Source organism: Talpa occidentalis, unplaced genomic scaffold (assembly GCF_014898055.3).
Source record: "Talpa occidentalis isolate TD23 unplaced genomic scaffold, MPIMG_talOcc4v2.1 talOcc4.10, whole genome shotgun sequence".
Taxonomy (NCBI): domain Eukaryota; kingdom Metazoa; phylum Chordata; class Mammalia; order Eulipotyphla; family Talpidae; genus Talpa; species Talpa occidentalis.
Window position 1 is genome coordinate 77,220,409 of NW_023600993.1, and position 19,236 is coordinate 77,239,644.

The window sequence follows — 19,236 nt, forward strand, 5'->3', positions numbered from 1 at the left end:
ACAGTTATTTTTCTTTAATTGTTGATCTTTAAAAATCCAATCACTATACATGCCACTTGCCCCCAAATCCCATGCCAAAGTGTGATTATAAATTCGCTCATCATTTCACAAGCTTCCACTGAAAGATCCACAGTAGTTTTCTCCAGAAACATTTCTAAGGTAAGCAGCACCCTCTTTCTTCACCAGTCTCCCTTTTCTGTTACATAGAACTTGTATTTAACTGTGCAAGCGGCAGAGTAGAAATACAGCATAAACAAACTCTTTCTAAACATAGGAATGATGCTTACTTCAGCATAGCAAGAAAAGCAGCAGGTTCGACATCTGGTATACGAATTTCATCTTTGTCCTCAGCAAGTTCTCCGTAAAACATTGCATGGAACACAGAGCTCCCAACAGCTAAAACATACTGTGGAGAAAGGGAAATCTTATTTCATGCACTAAATTGAAAGCATTTTCAGCAAATCAGTCTAGAAAAGCAACTCTAAGCAATCAGGTTTGGTAAACATAGAACACCTAAACCTTTTTTGAAAAAGCCATTGTCCCCATTATCTTATCGTAAAGTATAAGGTAGATGTTCAAGGAAACCAGTCTCTGTGCTCCTAATTAATGTGTAAATTCTCTCATTACAAAATAAAGAAAATAAAGGCTATCTAACTCATTTTTAGAAACATTAACAACATATGACTTTCCTAACCTATCACAACTTTCTGTCACTGGAGAGTTAAGAGGGCATGTTTGTGTGTGGCATATAAAGCAGGGTAGAAGGAAACAAAGAAAAAAAATTAGTGTGGCCCAGGCTCTTTGGCGAGGCTATGCTTTCTCGATGATCCGGTGAAACATGCACTGCTTGCCATCGGCAAGCTGCCCACCCCAAGTTCCAGGCTTACTGAGAGGGTCCCTCTTTGTAAATCTCAGGACTAAACCGGTAATGCAGCTGTTGCTTACTTTGTGTCCTGGCAACCGCTGAGTCCCACCTGGTGGCCCAACCACAAAGTGTACATCTGCCATCAAATCATTATTGAACATCACCGCATTTCTATAAACAGAGGCAATTCATTAATCCACAGCAGCCAACATTTTTAATGCCTCCCTCCCAACATAAAAAACCCCACAAAGATTCAAAAGCTAAGCAACAGTTTAACTTCAGGGTAAAACTACAACTAAAGATTCCAATTAAACAACTGTGCTTGTAATCATTGCAAACACTTGGGAAGTAACTAAAGTTTAAAAAAAAAAGTTATCCAAACTTTTCTTTAAGCTAAAGACAAATAAAAGCTTTCTATCTTCTATGGCTCACAGACACAACCCTGTCACTTAAATGTTACAGCTTGCAAAAACATTTTTATCTAAGAGGAAAACAGCTGTACTGTTTTGGAAAAGATACAAGACAGTTTTCCATTACCAATAAAGCTTCTGGGAAAAGAGGAAACACAGATTTACATTAAAATACATTACAGGTTGTGCAAAAGCTGAAACTTCAACACAGGAAAACTTTTAAAGTAAACATGCTGGTCCAGCACTTACCTTTCTCTAATGGTGGGGTAAAGACCCTGCCAGTTAGGAGCTGGAATAAGGTTGTTGTTACTCAGGTTCTGCTGGTGGTACTGCTGGACAGTGGTGCTGCTGGAGTTGGCTGGTTTTTTACGGGGGAAAATATCAGCAGCCATCTTCTTCTTCTTTTTAGTCTTCAAGGTAATTATTTCATAACAAACTGGGGGCAACTTGCTGCTGCTGCTGCTGCTGCTGCTGCTGTTGCTGCTGCTGTTGCTGCTGCTGCTGCTGCTGCTGCTGCTGCTGCTGCTGCTGCTGCTGCTGCTGCTGCTGCTGCTGCTGTTGTTGCTGCTGCTGCTTGTTTTTTTCGAGTTTTTCTTAGACCTGTTCTTTACCGTCTCTGGAAGCATCAAGAAGAAGGTGAGACATTTCATGTTCTTTTCCTTGTCATCTACCATGAGTACAGTATGTCTTTCTTTATAACCAGATATCCCAAATTGGTACGAACATCAAGCAAGAGAGGTTAGCGCAAGCTAAAGGTGTTAACAGAAACCAGCAAGCTGATATTTTGCTTCTTTCCTCAGTCAGGCAAGGTGACCTTTTCACTATGTTGAATAGAAACTGGCTTTAAGTTTTATCCAGGACTGGGTCTGTTAAATACATCCCCATCATGATTCCTGTTTCTCTTATTTGCTCATAAAAATAACCCAGTTTCCTAGATAAGCCGAAAACGCTACACTGAGCAAAGATGACAGGCAGAGAGCCGTAGCACTTGTTTTCTGAATTAGGTTAGCAAGATGTGCTGGAGCTGCGAGAGTCTGTTCAGCCGGCTGAAGTTGTGTGGTGAATGGATCGGGGAGAGTAGGTATTACAGCCCTGCAGATGGAGTCAGACAGCCTGTGCTCGGAGCCAATAGCTGAAGTCACCAATCATGATTGGACCAAGCAAAACAGTGACACCTATTGTAACGTGCACAGTTCTGATGTTAAAGGAACAGCAGTTGCATTCTCTTGTCTACTGTATTACTGTATATTTAAATAAGATAAACAACCTATGAAATATATTTGCAAACAGGAAGGGACACATTTATGCTCACAGATTTTCTCCAATACATGTTCATTTTTATTTCCCCAGTAAAACAAGCAGTTATCAGTTAACAAAGAGTAGGGGCTGATTCTACTATTTCGAGTGAAATCTGTACCCCAGCAGCATTTCCTTTTAAATACTTCAAACAAAATCCTCCATTCTACCATTTAAAAGAGATATTAACAACAAAACCATATTAAATAGCTATAGCTTAATGGGAAGAAACAAACTTTTTTTTTTTCTTTTTTTTTCCCAGTCTCTTTGAACGCAAGTTATAGTCTAGTGCAAATAAGAGAGATGAGGCCATGTGTTCATTTACCTTCCAATGCTTTCTAGCTCTTTTAATGATCTTTGACAGGAGTTCCAGACCACAAAGTACTGTTAATTAGACTAAGATTATACCAGTAGGCTTAGTTGCACCGAAACAAAGACAAATTCTAGATGTACAAATAAAATTCAAATGAAACAGATCTGGTAATCAGTGTTTAAAGGTTGTAATTCCCTTTAAAAAAAAGTCAGAGGAGGCCTTGTTTAGGATCTCAAGATCCAAGCTAAATGTTTCAGCTACATTCAGCCTTGTCATAATTTTAAAGACTATAATCCATGACTTCCAACATGAAACTAATAAGACTATCCAAAATGTCAAATGTTCTGGTACGGAGTAGTTAAAACTACAAACAGGTTCTCTCTGCTTTGGATCAGAGGAAATACTAAGTGATTCTCAAAGTTGTGAATCCATCAAACATTTCCAGCTTTGAATAAGAAAAAACAGAAACACCTGCTATAGTTTCCACATATGCTTATTTATTTCTAAAGAGGGACTAATGAGGAGATTTAATCTCATCTCTATCTATTTGGATCACTCTCATTTGTTCGAAGTGTGGCAGCCATTTGCTACCCCCTCCTAATGCACCCTCCTGAAAACAACCTTGCTTGTTGCATAACATCCACTGAATAATGAGAGCTGACAGAGTAAGGGATCAACAAAACAGAGCTATACTTATTATTAGAGCTAATCATCTTTTAAAGTCAACACCTCAAAAATCAGACTCTAAACTCCCTGGGACCCAAAGTTACTAAGTCAAACCAAGGAATATCTTCCTTATTGCCATTATTATACTGTTTACAAAGCCACTACAACAGACTGTGTAAGAGAACCAGAGTCTTTAGCACAAGGTTATTGTCCCCATTTTGGATGGACCCTGCAGGCAGGGCTGCTTATTTATTACAATGGAGACATTCCCAATCACAGGGCTACCACCAGTCACACATACACAACTTCAAACTGCCTTCAGGTGGAGGATTATCGGGGACTGGGTGGTAGGCATGCTGTGGTAACATACATTTGAAGACATGTGAATTTATACCCCTTAAACCATATACAGTGTTTTTAACCAACTACCTCCATTAAAAAATAAATAAATAAAAGTTAAATAAAAAAACAAACTGCCTTCAAACACTTTAACACACAATGTTAGAGGGAAAGATCGAGAGACTGCTTTAAAAGCACACAGAGAAAGGCAAGAAGAAACAAATGTGTTTAACTATTTAGAATACAATTAAAAGAAGGGTTTCTCTCCTGTTCAACTACTACTGTGCTTCCTGACCAGTACATTCCTAGGAAAGTCCCATGACAGGGAGGTCCTTCTGACTGGAGTTAATCCCAGACTTATTTCTAATAAACCTAGTACCTGGCTCTATATGCTCTTCTGGTCAGAAGTGATCAATTCGAATGTAAAAAGAAAGAGGTGCTTTGAGGGAGTCATACTATAACTGACAGGTGGAAAGACATATTAGAAAAAACATAAAAAGCCGACACAACTTAGAAGTTTTTGTGGTTTTTTTTTTATTTCATAGTGCAACACTCTTCAAGAAAGCCTCCAAAAGCATTGCTCTTACACCACTACAATGAAAAAGTAAATACTGTGCACATAACAGTTTAAAAAAGAAAATTATATATTTTAGATAATGTTCTTCTCAAAATTAAAGATTTCAGTTATTTGGAAAATCAATTTTTGTATGAAAACTTGAAAATACTAGCTAAATGAAGTTGCACTAAATCACAATAAACTAGAATAGTCTTGCATTAACAATCATGTTCTTCCTATAGAAAGTAATCCAAATTTTAAAAAGACATTTTAATTTTTGTAGTCAATTTGAAAAGCATGAAAAATCAAGACAATGGAGCTACCTTCCCCTCACCATGGTAAAAAAGCAGGTAATGAAGGTCCTTGCTACTGCAAGTGGCACAAGCAGCAGCAACAGCATCTCCTGGGAGTCTGAAACCCATAATCTCAATCAGATTCAGAATCTGCCTTTTAACAATATCTACCAAGTGATTGTATGTCATTCATATCTGGAAAAACTCTCATAAAAATAAGGAATGTTACAGAGTACTAACAATCTAGTGTTGACCCCTGGTGTTACATTTTGCAATCCATTATCAAATGAATAGGCAAATAATTCAAAGTAATCTTATTTAGTTTGGACATAAAACCTAAAAGCCTCAAGTTGTATCCTGAACTTTTCAGATTAGGCCCTAAATGTGAAAAATTCTACCTAAATGTGAAAATTCTAGGATTCAGGTATATGGAGGCAATTAAGAAGCCTTGAGATATGTTTCAATTCTCGAGGAAAAAAGGCTCAAGTCCAGACTGTTTTAAAAGAATGAGGACAGATAATTTTAGTGGGAAAAATAAAGGGTTAAAAAATGCCAAGTGTGACCTAGATGAACTACTTAGTATTTTTAAATAATCTACTTCAAAATTCTATCTAAAAAACTGGCACTGTGACACAGTAAAATCAGCTAACAAGTAATCTGGTTCAGTCTTGGCCAGGATACTTAAGTCTATGGGAGTGGAATGGGGGTGTGTTTAAATAAAGCATTTCGCCTTTGAGGACCTCAGTTTTCTCAGCTACAAAATGAAGAGGTTCATTGGGAACAGATGAATATTTCTGAAATTTATTTTACTCTCAATTCAGTGAGAAATGCATTTTATATTTTGATTCACCACTCTAACATACATAAACACTCACACATACAAACATGGAAAAAGTGCACAGAATAAAACTTTTGGCATGCTAAAATACACTCTTACTCTTTTTTCTTTTTTTCTTCTTAATGTTGGTCTTGATTTACTCCATTGATTTCATGACCACTTTAGGTAACACTGGTCTAGATTTTTTCCAAGGGCTTTTTAATGTTTAGCATCCCAGGACTTTTTTCTCTCAAGAATTTGGACCTAAGGGATACCAGGTGAGGAAGAAGGCAAGGCTACATCTATTTAATGGAGACAATGAAACCCCTCAAATTTCACAAAAATTAGAAATGTGTGTTTCTTTTTTCTGGAAAAAAGAGAAATCATAATTGTTACCTATCTTTCACAGTAACCCAATAAAATGTTATGAAAGTCTAAGGTTGATTTGAATATACAGAATATGCTTATCACTTTATTCTCTGCTTTCATTTCTACAGTCTATTTCATTAAACACAAATTGGCCTCTTTTCCCCCTACTTAAAATTAAATATAGTTAATACCCCATCTATTGAATCTGTTACCTAGGAAATCATCAACTGTACTGAAAGGTAATAAAGGATATCACCCTAATATCTACTGTCACATTTCACCTCTAAAATATCTTTCCAACTAGCACTGTATCACTTGTTACTATACTTCCTGCCTGAATTTTAGAGCAATTATGAGACATGGTTAATCTGCCCTAATGAGGTAAATAGGTCAAGAAGCCCATCAATTTTTCATACAAGTATTCTCAAAATACAATATGCTGATCCTGCAGTATATTATGTGTTGGGCATATAATGGTGAGCAAGATTAGCAATCAAGCTTAAAAGATTAAATAATAGTGGGTTTCATATGGTTTTTATAATTTCCATGAAAGTCAATCATCTTTAACTCTTTTCACTCAATCTCCAATAATTACAAAATTTCTAACAAAATTTAAGCTTGCTCAGATCATACTCTTCACCACTTAAGGTTTGCCAGATGTTACACTGTATTTAATAGAATCTTGTAGTCATTCAGTTTGGGGATCTGAATGAGGTTTGGAACTAACAGGGACTCCAGAAACTATTTAATGCAGTTCTATCCTACAGATAAAGCAGCTAGGTGTCCAGAAGACAATAGGATTTGTGAAAAAAGTCTACAGTTAAGTCGTGGGGCAAAGTCTGGACTAGGATGCAGTTTTCCTGACTGCCTGCCCTATTTTGTCTGTTCAACTCACTGTAATTTTCATGTGCAATAACTACCCCATCACATCTTCACCTTTTATCTTCATACTTCCAACCAACTTTAAAGAAAACATGTGCAACATTTACAGAGATGAAAACCATGAGCATACCATACTTTGCACACTGTGGGAAAGAATGCTGGAAAGACACTTTTTGGACAGAAATGGAGAAAAAACATAATAGGAAGGTACATACAAAAGCATTAAGAGCCACAAGGAAGCTGTTCAAAAACAAAAGAAGTTCTCCAGGCAAAATGAAAGTTAGAAAACCAGCAAATTCTATGTCAACAACTAACAATGCTTGCAACTCTTGTTTAACTTGTCTAACTCTGGTCTCCTTGTCTGGACTTGTATTTGGCTTATTCTAAGACATCTACATAAAACTACAGCAAAAACTACATAAAACCTTACAGCAATAAGGTTAACTGAGATTTAAATAAGGCAAGTGGACTGAAAAAAATGCAGATCAATTTTTATCAGTAACATATTGCTAGAACCAAACAGAAGAGGGTAATATTACCATGTACGTTGTGATGGAATAGTGTTTTGTTTTTGCTTATTTTCCTCTTCAATATGGAGACATTACACTTATGATTTGGGAGGGAAAAAAGAGACAAAATGTTGGCTATCCCTAAAGATAGCATCAGCTGCTGGAAAACAGACTTCGTGCTTTCTAAATTTGGAAATAAACAGGGAGTGAAGCAATGGGCAGTACAGTATAGTGAAAAAGCAAGAATCAGAAACAGGTGACCTTAAGACTAGTTATTCAGTATATGTGAACCTGATTTGCCAAATGGGGTAATTATACCCAGCTCATCAATCTCAGGTTTACTGTGAATTCAAGATTACGAGTTTGTGAAAGCACTTTGATAGAAGTTAAAAACATTCTACAAAGATAAACTTTCACTATTAGTAGCAACTGTACTCAAAGCAGGAAACATTTGTGATACAATCTTCCAAAAACACAAAGATTTATCTGGCTCTCTGCCCTTGTAATCTTCCAGGCTTCACAGCTACTGACATTTCATCCCATCTGCAGGCTTGCTCCAGCCCCACCCACTGGTCAAGCAGGTCCCAAGTTGCTGTGGATCTTGCAGGCCAGCCTCAATAATCAAGATTGGTGTGCACTGTGATCAGACCCCACCCAATGCCCAAATCTGCACCTGGAACCAATGTTCCCAGTGGGGAATCCACTGGATTTTGCACCTCCATGAGGCCACCTGATGGCAGCTCCCCTGCTGTACCATCCCCCGAGAGAGCCCAAAGCTGCAAGGAGTCAGTCGTTAACTACCCAACAGCGTCTATCCTAGCAACTCAATTTGACGTCTCTCCAAAATGACCCAGTATGAAATCCAGTAGCAAAGGAAACAGCGGAGGCAATGTAGGTGAGAAGACTGAGGTTCGTGGACGGTATTGCTCAGTCACCTCCGTTTAACCACACAAGAGTTCTAGTGAACCTTAAACTGTACTTTAAATTTAGGGCCTCCCCGGTGGCGCAGCGGTTGAGCGCTGGGTTGCGAAGCTGCCCGCAACCTCTGCAGCGCTGGTTCAATCCCCAGCTGCCCCCCGGCCACCAGAGGAGGGTCCCACATGGCACGAAGACCTCTCCTGCCACCCGCTGCTCCCCTCAGCAGTGTACTTCGGTCCTTCTGCCTGCTCTGCTCTCCGCTCTGGCTCTGGTGAATTCTCTCACCCTCCCGCGCTTCTGACTGTACCCAACGCTTGTATAAATAATTTTTAAAAAATAAATAAATTTGACAAATGCTCAGATAGAACGTGACAAATCTTTGAAGGAGGAACAATGATTCTTTTTAATATTCCATATGGCATTTAACATGGTATTTGACAATAATAGTTGTGTCTGTATGTACCTTGCTTTGGAATACTAAACGACTTGTCTAAATCCCAAATTATTCGCTTTAAGTTAAATGAAGTGATCTCGAGTAGAAAGACATAAAATTTATCACAGGTACTCTAAAAATATGTATTTAAATAAATATTACTATGGATTTTTGGTAAAGTTTAAGATACCTTGGTAAACAAGGTAACCAACTGCTAATTTTTACATGCCCTGGATAATCAGTAAATTTCCTCACGTGTATAAACGGTACTACATAATCTCTTATCTTTTCTAATTCCAGATTTCTAGGATTAAACAATATGTATATGTTTGACAAAAATAATGACATAGATTTCTTCACATTTTATGATTATGGCCAATACCCAACTAAAACTATGTGCATGTGTATATATATATTACATGTATACATATATATGCCATATTTTATCAATTGTAAGATTTTTTTCTCCTGTCCCTATTTTCTGAAATTGGGTTGCATCTTATAATTGATGCCATCTCATAAGAATAACTATTAAGATGATTTTTTTCTTTTCTTGTTGGTACGTAAAATAATGGTCATGTCTTATAACTGATGGTACCCATTGTCTGGGAAATAAGATATATATGAACAGAAATAAAGGAAAGTCTTCTATAGGTTGGTTCCTTATTCCCCTGGCAAGATGATGTGGCTCAGAACTCTGACTGAACTACATTAGAGTAACTGAGCTCTCATCAAGTAGTCATATATAATCACAATTCTCAATTGAGACTGCTACTATGACAACCAATGATATGGTAGAAAGACTAAATGGAAATTCCAGAAAGAGAATTTCCATTTCCCAGACTGGTAAGAGTTCCAGTTTAACATAAGGCATTTCTAACATTTTCTTATGCCACACAACTGTCCATATACACAAAACTCATTAGTAGAATCCTATTAATTCAGGTAGTATTTTAAAGATACCTTATCAATTAAGATTTATGAACTTAACTAAGTCATACCTATGTTAAACCTGGAACTAAGTGACTCCATAAAAATTATTTTCAAACAAATATCTATAGTAAAATGTCAGTTTTAGAGGGAGACTAGTACCATATTATAATGACCTCATTACATGTATGACTTTATCCAAAGAAAAGTAAAATCAGGTCTCAAAAGGGCTCTTGTGAGACGGTCCAGAGGGGGACTGTTCTGATCCAAGAGGAGATATGAAACCTATTTAAAAAAGCTAGAATGCACAACGCAATCACTGCAGTGGCTTCCTCCAAGATTGTTTATTAGCTTTAGAGGAGGAAAAAATTGTGTTTAGGGCAAAGGGAAAAAAAAAATTATAATTTTTTACTTTGGTGATTTTTTTCCTTTATATTATAGGAAGATAGTAATAAGAAATATTTTCAGAATCACATCATTTAAAACCCAAAGGCTCTCTTTGTTTATATCTATACTTAAGCAAAGAATGACTTGTTCTACTTGGAAATTTATCCTTTTCTAGTGAGCACATGGGAAAATCCAGACAACCATCAAATCTCCAGATATTCTGTATCAGTCCTGATTATTAGTGGGGTAAGTATGCTAGATCATTTCCCCAACATCCATAACTCTTAGTGAAAAAGTTCTGCAAAATTAAAAAAAAAAAAAAATTCCTAAATACAGGTCATCTAAATGTATGCTATGCCCTTAATCACTCAAGGGCCCTTAGAAAGAAATATTGGTCTCCCAATGACATAAATTATTTTAGATTTAATTTTTTTATATATTTATTTACTTGTTTTTGTAGAAGAACGGGGTATAGGTCAGAGGTACAGGGTTGAGAGGATTCACCAGAGACAGAGCGAGGAGCAGAACAGGCGGATTAACTGAAATACACTGCTGAGGGGAGAAGCAGTGGGAGAGACAGGGGAGGTTGGCTGCACAGTATGTGGGTTAGCTCCCTGGCTGTATTGGAACTCAGGCCATGGTGGTGATTGTGCTAAGATTTAAGCCCTACACCACCAGGGAGACCCAGATTTAAATTTTTTAAAATAAATAAATAATTTTTTTAAAACTTTTTATTTTTATATTCCCCATACAATTGCAACCCCCTGATTTTGACCCCAAGCCCTCCTTTCCCTGCCCCCCCACAGTGTGTCTCTGGTTCATAGTTGTTTGTTGATTTTGATTTTTTCTTTCTTATAGTTATTCTTTTTCCTGGTCCCTTATTTAGGTTTTCTAGATTCCTGCTATGAGTGAGACTGTCCAGTATTTTTCTTTTTCTTTCTGGCTTATTTCGCTGAGCATGATCCCTTCCAGCGCCATCCATGTTGCTGCAAATTGCATGTGTTTATCTTTTTTTGATTGCTGAGTAATATTCCATTGTGTATATGAACCACATCTTCTTGATCCAGTCATCTATTTTTGGGCATTTGGGTTGTTTCCAAAGCTGATTTAAAATTTTTATGACTATAAAATTAACAGGACAGGTTTGGTAATGGCAAGGTCATGGAAAAAAAAATTCTTTCATTTCTTACTTTAGCATAACCACATAGAAAAGACCAATTATCAATTTTGTGTTTTGACCATCATAAGATACATATCCACAAAAGCCTCAGTTATTTACTATTGAATGACATGCCTTCCTTCATTTTTACAATGTGTGTGATTGGAATGAAATAGTTACTTTAAATAAACAATATAAGATCTAAAAACAAGAGATCTGCTGAACTGACAGAAATTGTTCTATGGGAAAATATAAACACGTATGAAGTTATATGGCATCTCCATACCCCATTTATTAAGTCTTAATGTAGTAAAGACTACCAAATGAAAATAAAAAAGACAATTTCCAAACTGAGTCACAAAAAGATTGCCTAACAAAAAATTCTGATAGAATTAGAAGCCTATGACAGAGGGTTATTACAGAAACCAGTTTCTGACAAAAAAGCAAAGTAAATTCTGTTCTAAGACTAAACTAAAAAAAAAAAATCATTTTATGCTACTTTTAATTAGCTTGAAAATATACAATCCCCCATGGCTGTGATGAAGGGAGTAATATAAAGGGACACTATAAATGTTGGCATAACCTTAACTATATCAACACCAAGTGGTATTCCCAGGGTGCGAGCAAATACACCGTTTGCTGCAGTAAATAATTATTTGGCATTGATAAAGTACTCCCTTTTTGCGTCAGTATCTCAAGTTGTTATAATTGAAATAGAAGTCAAGATGGTTTATATTTAGCTTGGGTACATGTGTCAGAAATAAGAAAATAAGGTATTTCAAACAAAAATTCAATTGCAATTTTTCAGTAAGATCTTTTTAATTAAGAAGTAATTGTAATTAGTAATTTAATTGTTCATTAACTAATGCTCAAAAAAGGTCTCATTTAGAAAGTTAAGCCCTCCCAAGGAAATAAGTTCTTAATTCAGGGTTTCCTCAATTCTGCATCACCTAACAGGCAGACAGTATTTACATGTGCACTTGTAATGAGTAGATTATAGGTATAAGTCAAGCCAAAATATATCTTCAAAAGGTAGCATCTGAGCCTCCCTGATGGTGCAAGAGGTTAAGACACAACCTATGAAGCTATCAGCAGCCACTGAAGCTGATAAATTCGATCCCCAGCCAGGGAGCTACCCACATGGCGCAGCAGACCTCTCCTGACTCGCCCACTGCTCCCCTCAGCAGTGTATTTCAGTCAATCTGCCTGTTCTGTTCCCCACTCTGTCTCTGGTGAATCCTCTCACCCTCCACACCTCTGGCCTGTACCCCAGTTCTTGTATGCATAAATAAATAAATCTTTAAAAAAAATAGCATCTCAACAGCAAGCACCTGATTTTTTTTTTTTTTTTTTAATAACACATGAAGAAACGCATTTCACCATAGTTAACAGCTACATGAACTCATTCACCCCGATGCAGGATAATGATGATGACTGGAACCAGGCCAGTGAAAAGCAGAAACTCTCTGAAAAGGGTGATCAAAATTTACATGAGTCAGGTCTCCACATAAGCATTTTACCGGCCAGTTTTAAGGATGCCATAACCCACACTAAGAGTTCAGCATAGGAAAAATGGTTGTTATCAGTGTTTGCTTAACGTAACATGCTCATAAAACTAAAAATGTACCACTACCAAAAGGGATAGTTATTAGTGGCATATGGCCAAGTATATTAACCACCTCTTCTGGGCTGCTCATCTTAAAGAGGCTACCGTGTGAAATGAGGATGGTTGCTACCATCCTATTAGCATGCCAGTACAGTCAAAGCATCTACCCAGGAACAAGAGAAGAAATCTTGTCTCTGCTTTCTCAGAGAGGAAGCCACATGATTTGCAATGCATTTTGGATCCATAACCTGGCTTGTGCTTTTTGACCCATCCTTTGTGTTTACTCACCTTTCAAACAAGATTATTCCTACACTGCAAATGAGACCATTGCTTCTTGCCATCCTTGCTGTCCTTTCTTCCCCACAATCCTCCCTTATCAGAAGCCTGTCCATCTTTTACAATGCAAAGATTCCACAAGGGAGGTTTCCTAATACTTCCAGACTCTTCATGCTGCACTTTCTCCCATTACATCTTTCCTTACATTGTCTGATTAGAGAGAATTCCAGAAGGCTGTAGCTTGCTATCTCTCAAGAACTAACAATACCAGCTAACTTACACCTGATTCTCAATCATTACTCTACATTTCATCTGTGGAGTGCAAGTGGTCCTGTAGAATGGTTTGAAACTGAAGTCTGTTTCTAGCTGAGATGCAAGTTTATACGCGGTACAGTGGTAAAGAACCTAGTCATCTATTAAATGTGTCCTGAGGCTCTCCCAAACACATCCAAGCACAAATGTGGTTTTCTAATACTGTATTCCTCTTGCAGCTAGTCCAAATGAAATACTAAAGTTCAACATAATGCAAGTTCCCACATGTGCTCAAAGCAAGATTTGCTTCATTAGAACTCTAAAAATTTAATGGAATAGATATTCACAGATCCAAAGAGAAATGTGGGTTAACTAGGAGCAATACTCAGTTACAGGGACAAAGCTGTGTTTATCAACTAGTCTCAATTCATGGTCTGGCATATTTATTTATAGCACCACTAGAGAATTTTAGTAATTTAATGAACTGGAAAGGATAATAAATTCTCAGTAGTTCAAATGAAAGCTAGAAAATAATCATATGAATAATCTAAAAAAATGGATAATCAAAAAGACTTTTATATGTGGCATTGAAATGTGTTTTTGTCTGTACTTAACACTGAATGGGTGAATTTCCACTACATTAGACACACCCAGTCTTCAAACAAAGTTATAAAACAGGCTTGTGTGTACAAGGCTGAGTATATGAACAGTCTAGAAAGTCACGCCTACCCCACAAACAAACTACACTGCTAGGGTCACATTTCAGATTACTGTTGAGCCACAAGCACAACTAAGAAAAGTACACTTCTTACATGTGTGCATCTCCATTCTGGGACTTTACTAAGAACCACCAGAGTGTAATCAAGTGTAATAAGTGATCAAGTGTTTGATTTTTTTTTTTTTTTTCAAAAAATAAGAGTTCTCCATTTTTCTCTCTATATATATTTTCTTGTAATATTTAAGTAACAATAAGTAGAGGTTAGCAACCTCAATAGTGGCATAGCTGAATAATATCAATAGTAGAATAGCTAAATGAATATTCTAGCAGTCTCTTGGTGAGCTAGCACGTTTATGAAAGGAGACTCTTACCACCAACAATGATTTTAAAAATCATCAATTGGGTTTATATTATATAAACAAACTTTGAATTGTGTGTTGGCAAAAATAAAAAACAGTATGAAATGTGTATTTTTGGGAAGGTGGGATGAGGTAAATAAATTGTGTGTTGCACCTGTTTATTTAATGTATACATGATTGTAAATTATGCATTTTAAGCAGTTTTGAATTGTACTGGTTGATAGGTACAAGAGCCTGAAATCTCCCAGTGACATCTGGTATTGGTGACGTATAACCAAAGCCCTCATGGGAGGAGCCATCTGTTTCAAACAGAAGAAAAAAGGGGTCTTTCTTCAAGAGCACCAGAATATAAAGAACTGTTCTCTAGCATGGGCTCGATGGCTCTTTTTCTCTTTTCCCCAGTGATATTGCTGGCTCCTAAGCCACTTCACTTGGTCACTCCAATGGACACTGAAGGATCAATCACATCTCTTTTCTTTCTCCCTTTCTACCCACATACACCTGGGAGAGTGGGGGATTCAGAAATAGTGGTGAAATCGCTTGGGTAAATGCAGATGAGCTACTTACTGTGCATTCCTTTGGCATAACAAATGTATTATTTCATGGGGAATCTCCAGCAGAAACAGCAGTAAAATTGTTCTTATTAAACCTTAATCCCTGAGCACACATCTTTTTAATATTCTGTGGTAAAATGGGAAGTATGCATAAAATATTTCTGGTGAAACTGAAATAGAATGGTTGCTTGAGAAAAAAATGCTTGTATAACTATTTTTTTTTGAAGATTTATTTTATTTATGCATACAAGAGCTGGGGTGCAGGCCAGAGGTGCAGGGGAAGGGAGGTGAGATGATTCATCAGAGACAGAGTGGGGAGCAGAACTGGCAGACTGACTGAAATACACTGCTGAGGGGAGTAGTGGGCGAGGCAGGAGAGGTCTGCTGTGCCATGCCACATGTGTTAGCTCCCTGGCCTGGGACTGAACTAGGGATGCAGTGGTTGCTGATAGCTTCACAGTGCTGAGACTTAACCCCTTGCGCCACCAGGGTGGCCCCTGTAACTATTTTTATTATGAGCCTAATCAGCCACTCCAACCAAAATCCCATTATATAATGACATACCCAACCAATACCCCCAGGTACAGTATATCATTGTGTAGTGGGCTTTTGAGTAAATGTCAGGCACAGCATGGTAGCCAAGAGATCAGGACCAATTTTGGCATTTTGAAGAGTGAGTTACACTGACAAGAGAGATAGATAATAACCCGAAATATCTGGTAAGTGTGGGCTGATTTCCATGGGATCTTGAGAAATATTTATTCAGAAGTATTAAATTAAAAGAAAATCTAGGGCCTCCCTGGTGGCACAGGGGGCTGGGACGCAAACTATGAAGCTGTCAGCAGCCTCTGCAGCATGAGTTCAATTCCCCCACCAGCCGGGGAGCTATGCACATGGCGCAGCAGACCTCTCCTGGCTCGCCCGCTGCTCCCCTCAGCAGTGTGTTTGAGTCTACCTGTTCTGTTCCCCACTCTGTCTCTGATGAGTCCTCTCGCCCCCCACACCTCTGGCCTGTGCCCCAGCTCTTGTATGCATAAATGGATAAATCTTTAAAAATAAATAAATAAATAATCTAATTTGTATACACTAAATTTATTTAAATATATGCTCAAATCACAGAAGTCTGCTATAAGACTCAGAAGTGACAGCACTAATTCACTCTCCTTCCACTAAGGACCACCCATTCCCACTATCCAACAAGTAGAAGCCAACTTCAAGCACTTACTGTTCGTACCCTTATCTCCAAAGCCACAGGAGCGAGTAAGGGAAGAAAGCATGGGACAGTTTCTCTGGGATGTCACCTACTGGAATAGATGGAATGGGGGTGGGGAGGCCTAGCTGCAGGATGAAGGAGGTGTCTCTAGAAAAAGCTGTTGGAGCTTGAACCTGCATTTTGAGGAAAAAGAGATGCTCCTCACAATTTTATTTTATTTTAAAGATTTATTTATTTATTAATTTATTTATACAAGCACTGGGTACAGTCAGAAGCATGGGAGGGTGAGAGAATTCACCAGAGCCAGAGCGGAGAGTAGAACAAGCAGAGTGACGAAGTACACTGCTGAGGGGAGCAGCAGGCGGCAGAAGAGGTCTGCACGCCATGTGGGACCCTCGCCCGGTGGCCAGGGATCGAACTGGCGCTGCAGAGGCTGTGGGCAGCTTCACAACCCAGCGTTCAACTGTTGCACCACCGGGAAGGCCCTCCTCACAATTTTAAAGTTGTCAAATTATTATAGAAAGAAATGCTTGCTATAACCCAAGAATTTTTATCATATTCTAGACTTTCTAGAAATGCAGATCATTTCCTGATAATCTCCCCAATATTATACCTAAATGGAGTTTGACTATTACCCAGATTTTCACTACATTTTCCATGAATGAAGCTACGAAAATCAGTGGCAGTTTTATGCAAGCCCTTGTTTAGCTAGAGACTTGAAGTATAATAATAGGTCAAAATTAACCCCTCAAACATAGCAGCTATATTTACTGATAACACCACCAAGACCACCAAGACCACCACTTCCAATAAACTGGATGAATATAAGAAAATGTGGCAATTAAAAAAAAATCTTCACAGATACAGAACTACAAAAACAAAGTAAGTTTTCCAAATGGTTATCCATTAATGGCTAAACTAAGAGATATTTTGAGATTCAGCAACAGAAAGACAAGTCAATGACTTCCATTCAGCCCTGGCCGACAGTACTCAACTGTTCAGGGTTCAAAACAAAGCAAACTAAAACAGTGGTATTTTCTAAAGAATGAATCTTCGGAATAAAAATACACAGATACCACACTAGTCAGATTTTCAAAGGCAAGATAAGTCATCAGATAGATGTGTTCAGAATAGTGGTGCTTATGAAATTTTCTCTCTAATGATAATCATGGCTTAAACACTGAAACCACCTATAGGAACCACTACTGCTCACATAGAATTACAGAAAAATTACGTATATAAAAAAATAGTGAGCTATGCCTGGGAGGAAGGTGAAGAAACTGAAGAGAAATTTCAGATTTGTGTATTTAGGTAACAGTACTGAGTTCATACACTTGCAAAGATCCATACATCATGGCCCTGGTGTATTATCTATTCTTTCCTTGCTTACATGAGCTCTAAAATAATCACCTTGTTCTTGTACACGATACTACTTTCTTACCTAGCAGCTAACGCAGTACAAACACACAAAGATGTCTTACTCTATTAAAAGAGAAGGGAGGTCTAATGTTTTTGAAACATTCTTGAGCCTGAAGGACACAAAAGGAGACTCTAGAAATATTAAAAGTAAAATTTTGTGACAACTGCTATGATTGCTATAGGGATGACTGCAATGTACTCGTCTGAGAAAGTGACGGTAAAGGACTGAGATCCTTTGATTTGATTTTTGTGGATTTAGCACCATGCTCAATGATGTGCCTCTGAAAGGTTTCAAAATCACCTTATAGAAGAACTTATTTCTCAGAGGGAAAAAAAAAAAAAGGTGTAGAGGGGACATGAGATGTTGTACAGAGCAAGACGACAAATAATGAGAAAACAAATGGTTACATTCTACTTTAACAGAGCACAAATGCAGTATAGTTCCGCACTGCTGTTTGCCAGGAAGCTCACACATGTTTTCTGAAAAGTCCCTAAGGTGATATAACCCTCCTGGTTAAAAACTGAAATCCAAAAATAGCAGGTTCTAGAACATAATACACATAATTCAGATGTCAATCAAGTCAGGAACTAGTTCTTTTCTGACAGCTAAGTGATGTGGTCCTAAAAACTGATACAATTTAGCACTTTACAGACAAGTATCCTATTTAATTCTCATAACCTGTCTATGTATTATTACATTCATTATGAATTACACATTTTCTGGAATTTTGTTTTTGCTGGTATGATGCTAAATCATCAATGTTGGATCCATAGATGCCAAAGGACTATATTGCTTTGTAAGAAATTCACTTGCGGGGGTGGGGGAGGGTGGGGGGGGGACAGGAAAACACTCATCCAGAAAATATGGCCTGGTTTACCTTCCATGTACCAGACACTTGGGACACTGTAATGAACAGACATAAAATACTTGCCCACATGGAACTTATAGTCAAGCAGGGGTGGGAGAAAGAGACAATTCACAGTAACTAAAGTCATGTAGTAATTTAGAGGTAATAGATGCTATACAAAAGAAAAAAAGGATACAGGGCATAGCCGGCAATTATAAATAGGATCTATCTTACTAACAAGGTGATATTTTAGCAAAAACTCAAATAAGGTGAGAGGATTGGTCATAAATACATCTGGGGAGAAACTATTAAAGGCAGAGGGAAAGCCCAGTGGGAACACGCCAAACACGTTCCAGGATCAGCGAGGAGGCAAAAAAGGCTAGGATGGAATGGAGAACAGGAGAGGAAATGAAGTAGAGAAGAGGTAAGACTTAAGGGTAACTGGACTATGGTGGCCTCGGTGAATCATTTTATTCTGAGATGAAAGCCACTGGAAAGTTTTAAGCTTAATTGGACTTGAGTATTAAAAATATCACTCTGGTTGTTATGCTCTTAGCAAATTAAAGGGAAGCCAGGAAATGAGGAAGGAGAGGTCCCCACAAAAATCCATGCAAGATGTGCTGGGCACCTGGACAAAGGTGCTAGCAGTAGAGGTGGGAGAAGTAGCAGAACTCTTGATTTATTTTGAAGACAGGATTCTGGGTACATTTTGAAATTAAAGTAGCATCATTTGCTAACAGCTTGAAGGTAGAGTGGGGTAGAATAAGAGTGCCCAGGATAATTTCAAAATTTTTGGCTTAAATAACCTTAAAAAATAAATGGAGCTACCACCCAGCAAAATGGGGCAGA

General features: G+C 37.8%; 1 protein-coding gene across 2 annotated transcripts in view; it reads right to left on the reverse strand.

Moving 5' to 3' along the window:
- Positions 1-19,236, reverse strand: part of BTBD3 (BTB domain containing 3) — a 33,733-nt gene that overhangs the window by 7,392 nt on the left and 7,105 nt on the right. Inside the window, exons 1-3 of one of the 2 annotated variants that reach the window (XM_054696312.1) lie at positions 1,525-2,527; positions 946-1,036; positions 288-406 (exon numbers count right to left, since the gene is read on the reverse strand). In XM_054696312.1, the coding sequence (XP_054552287.1) occupies positions 288-406; positions 946-1,036; positions 1,525-1,949 (635 nt within the window). In that variant the 5' untranslated portion in view covers positions 1,950-2,527. Of the gene's footprint in view, positions 1-287; positions 407-945; positions 1,037-1,524; positions 2,528-19,236 lie in introns of those variants that run through there. The other variant, XM_054696314.1, reaches the window with a different exon arrangement.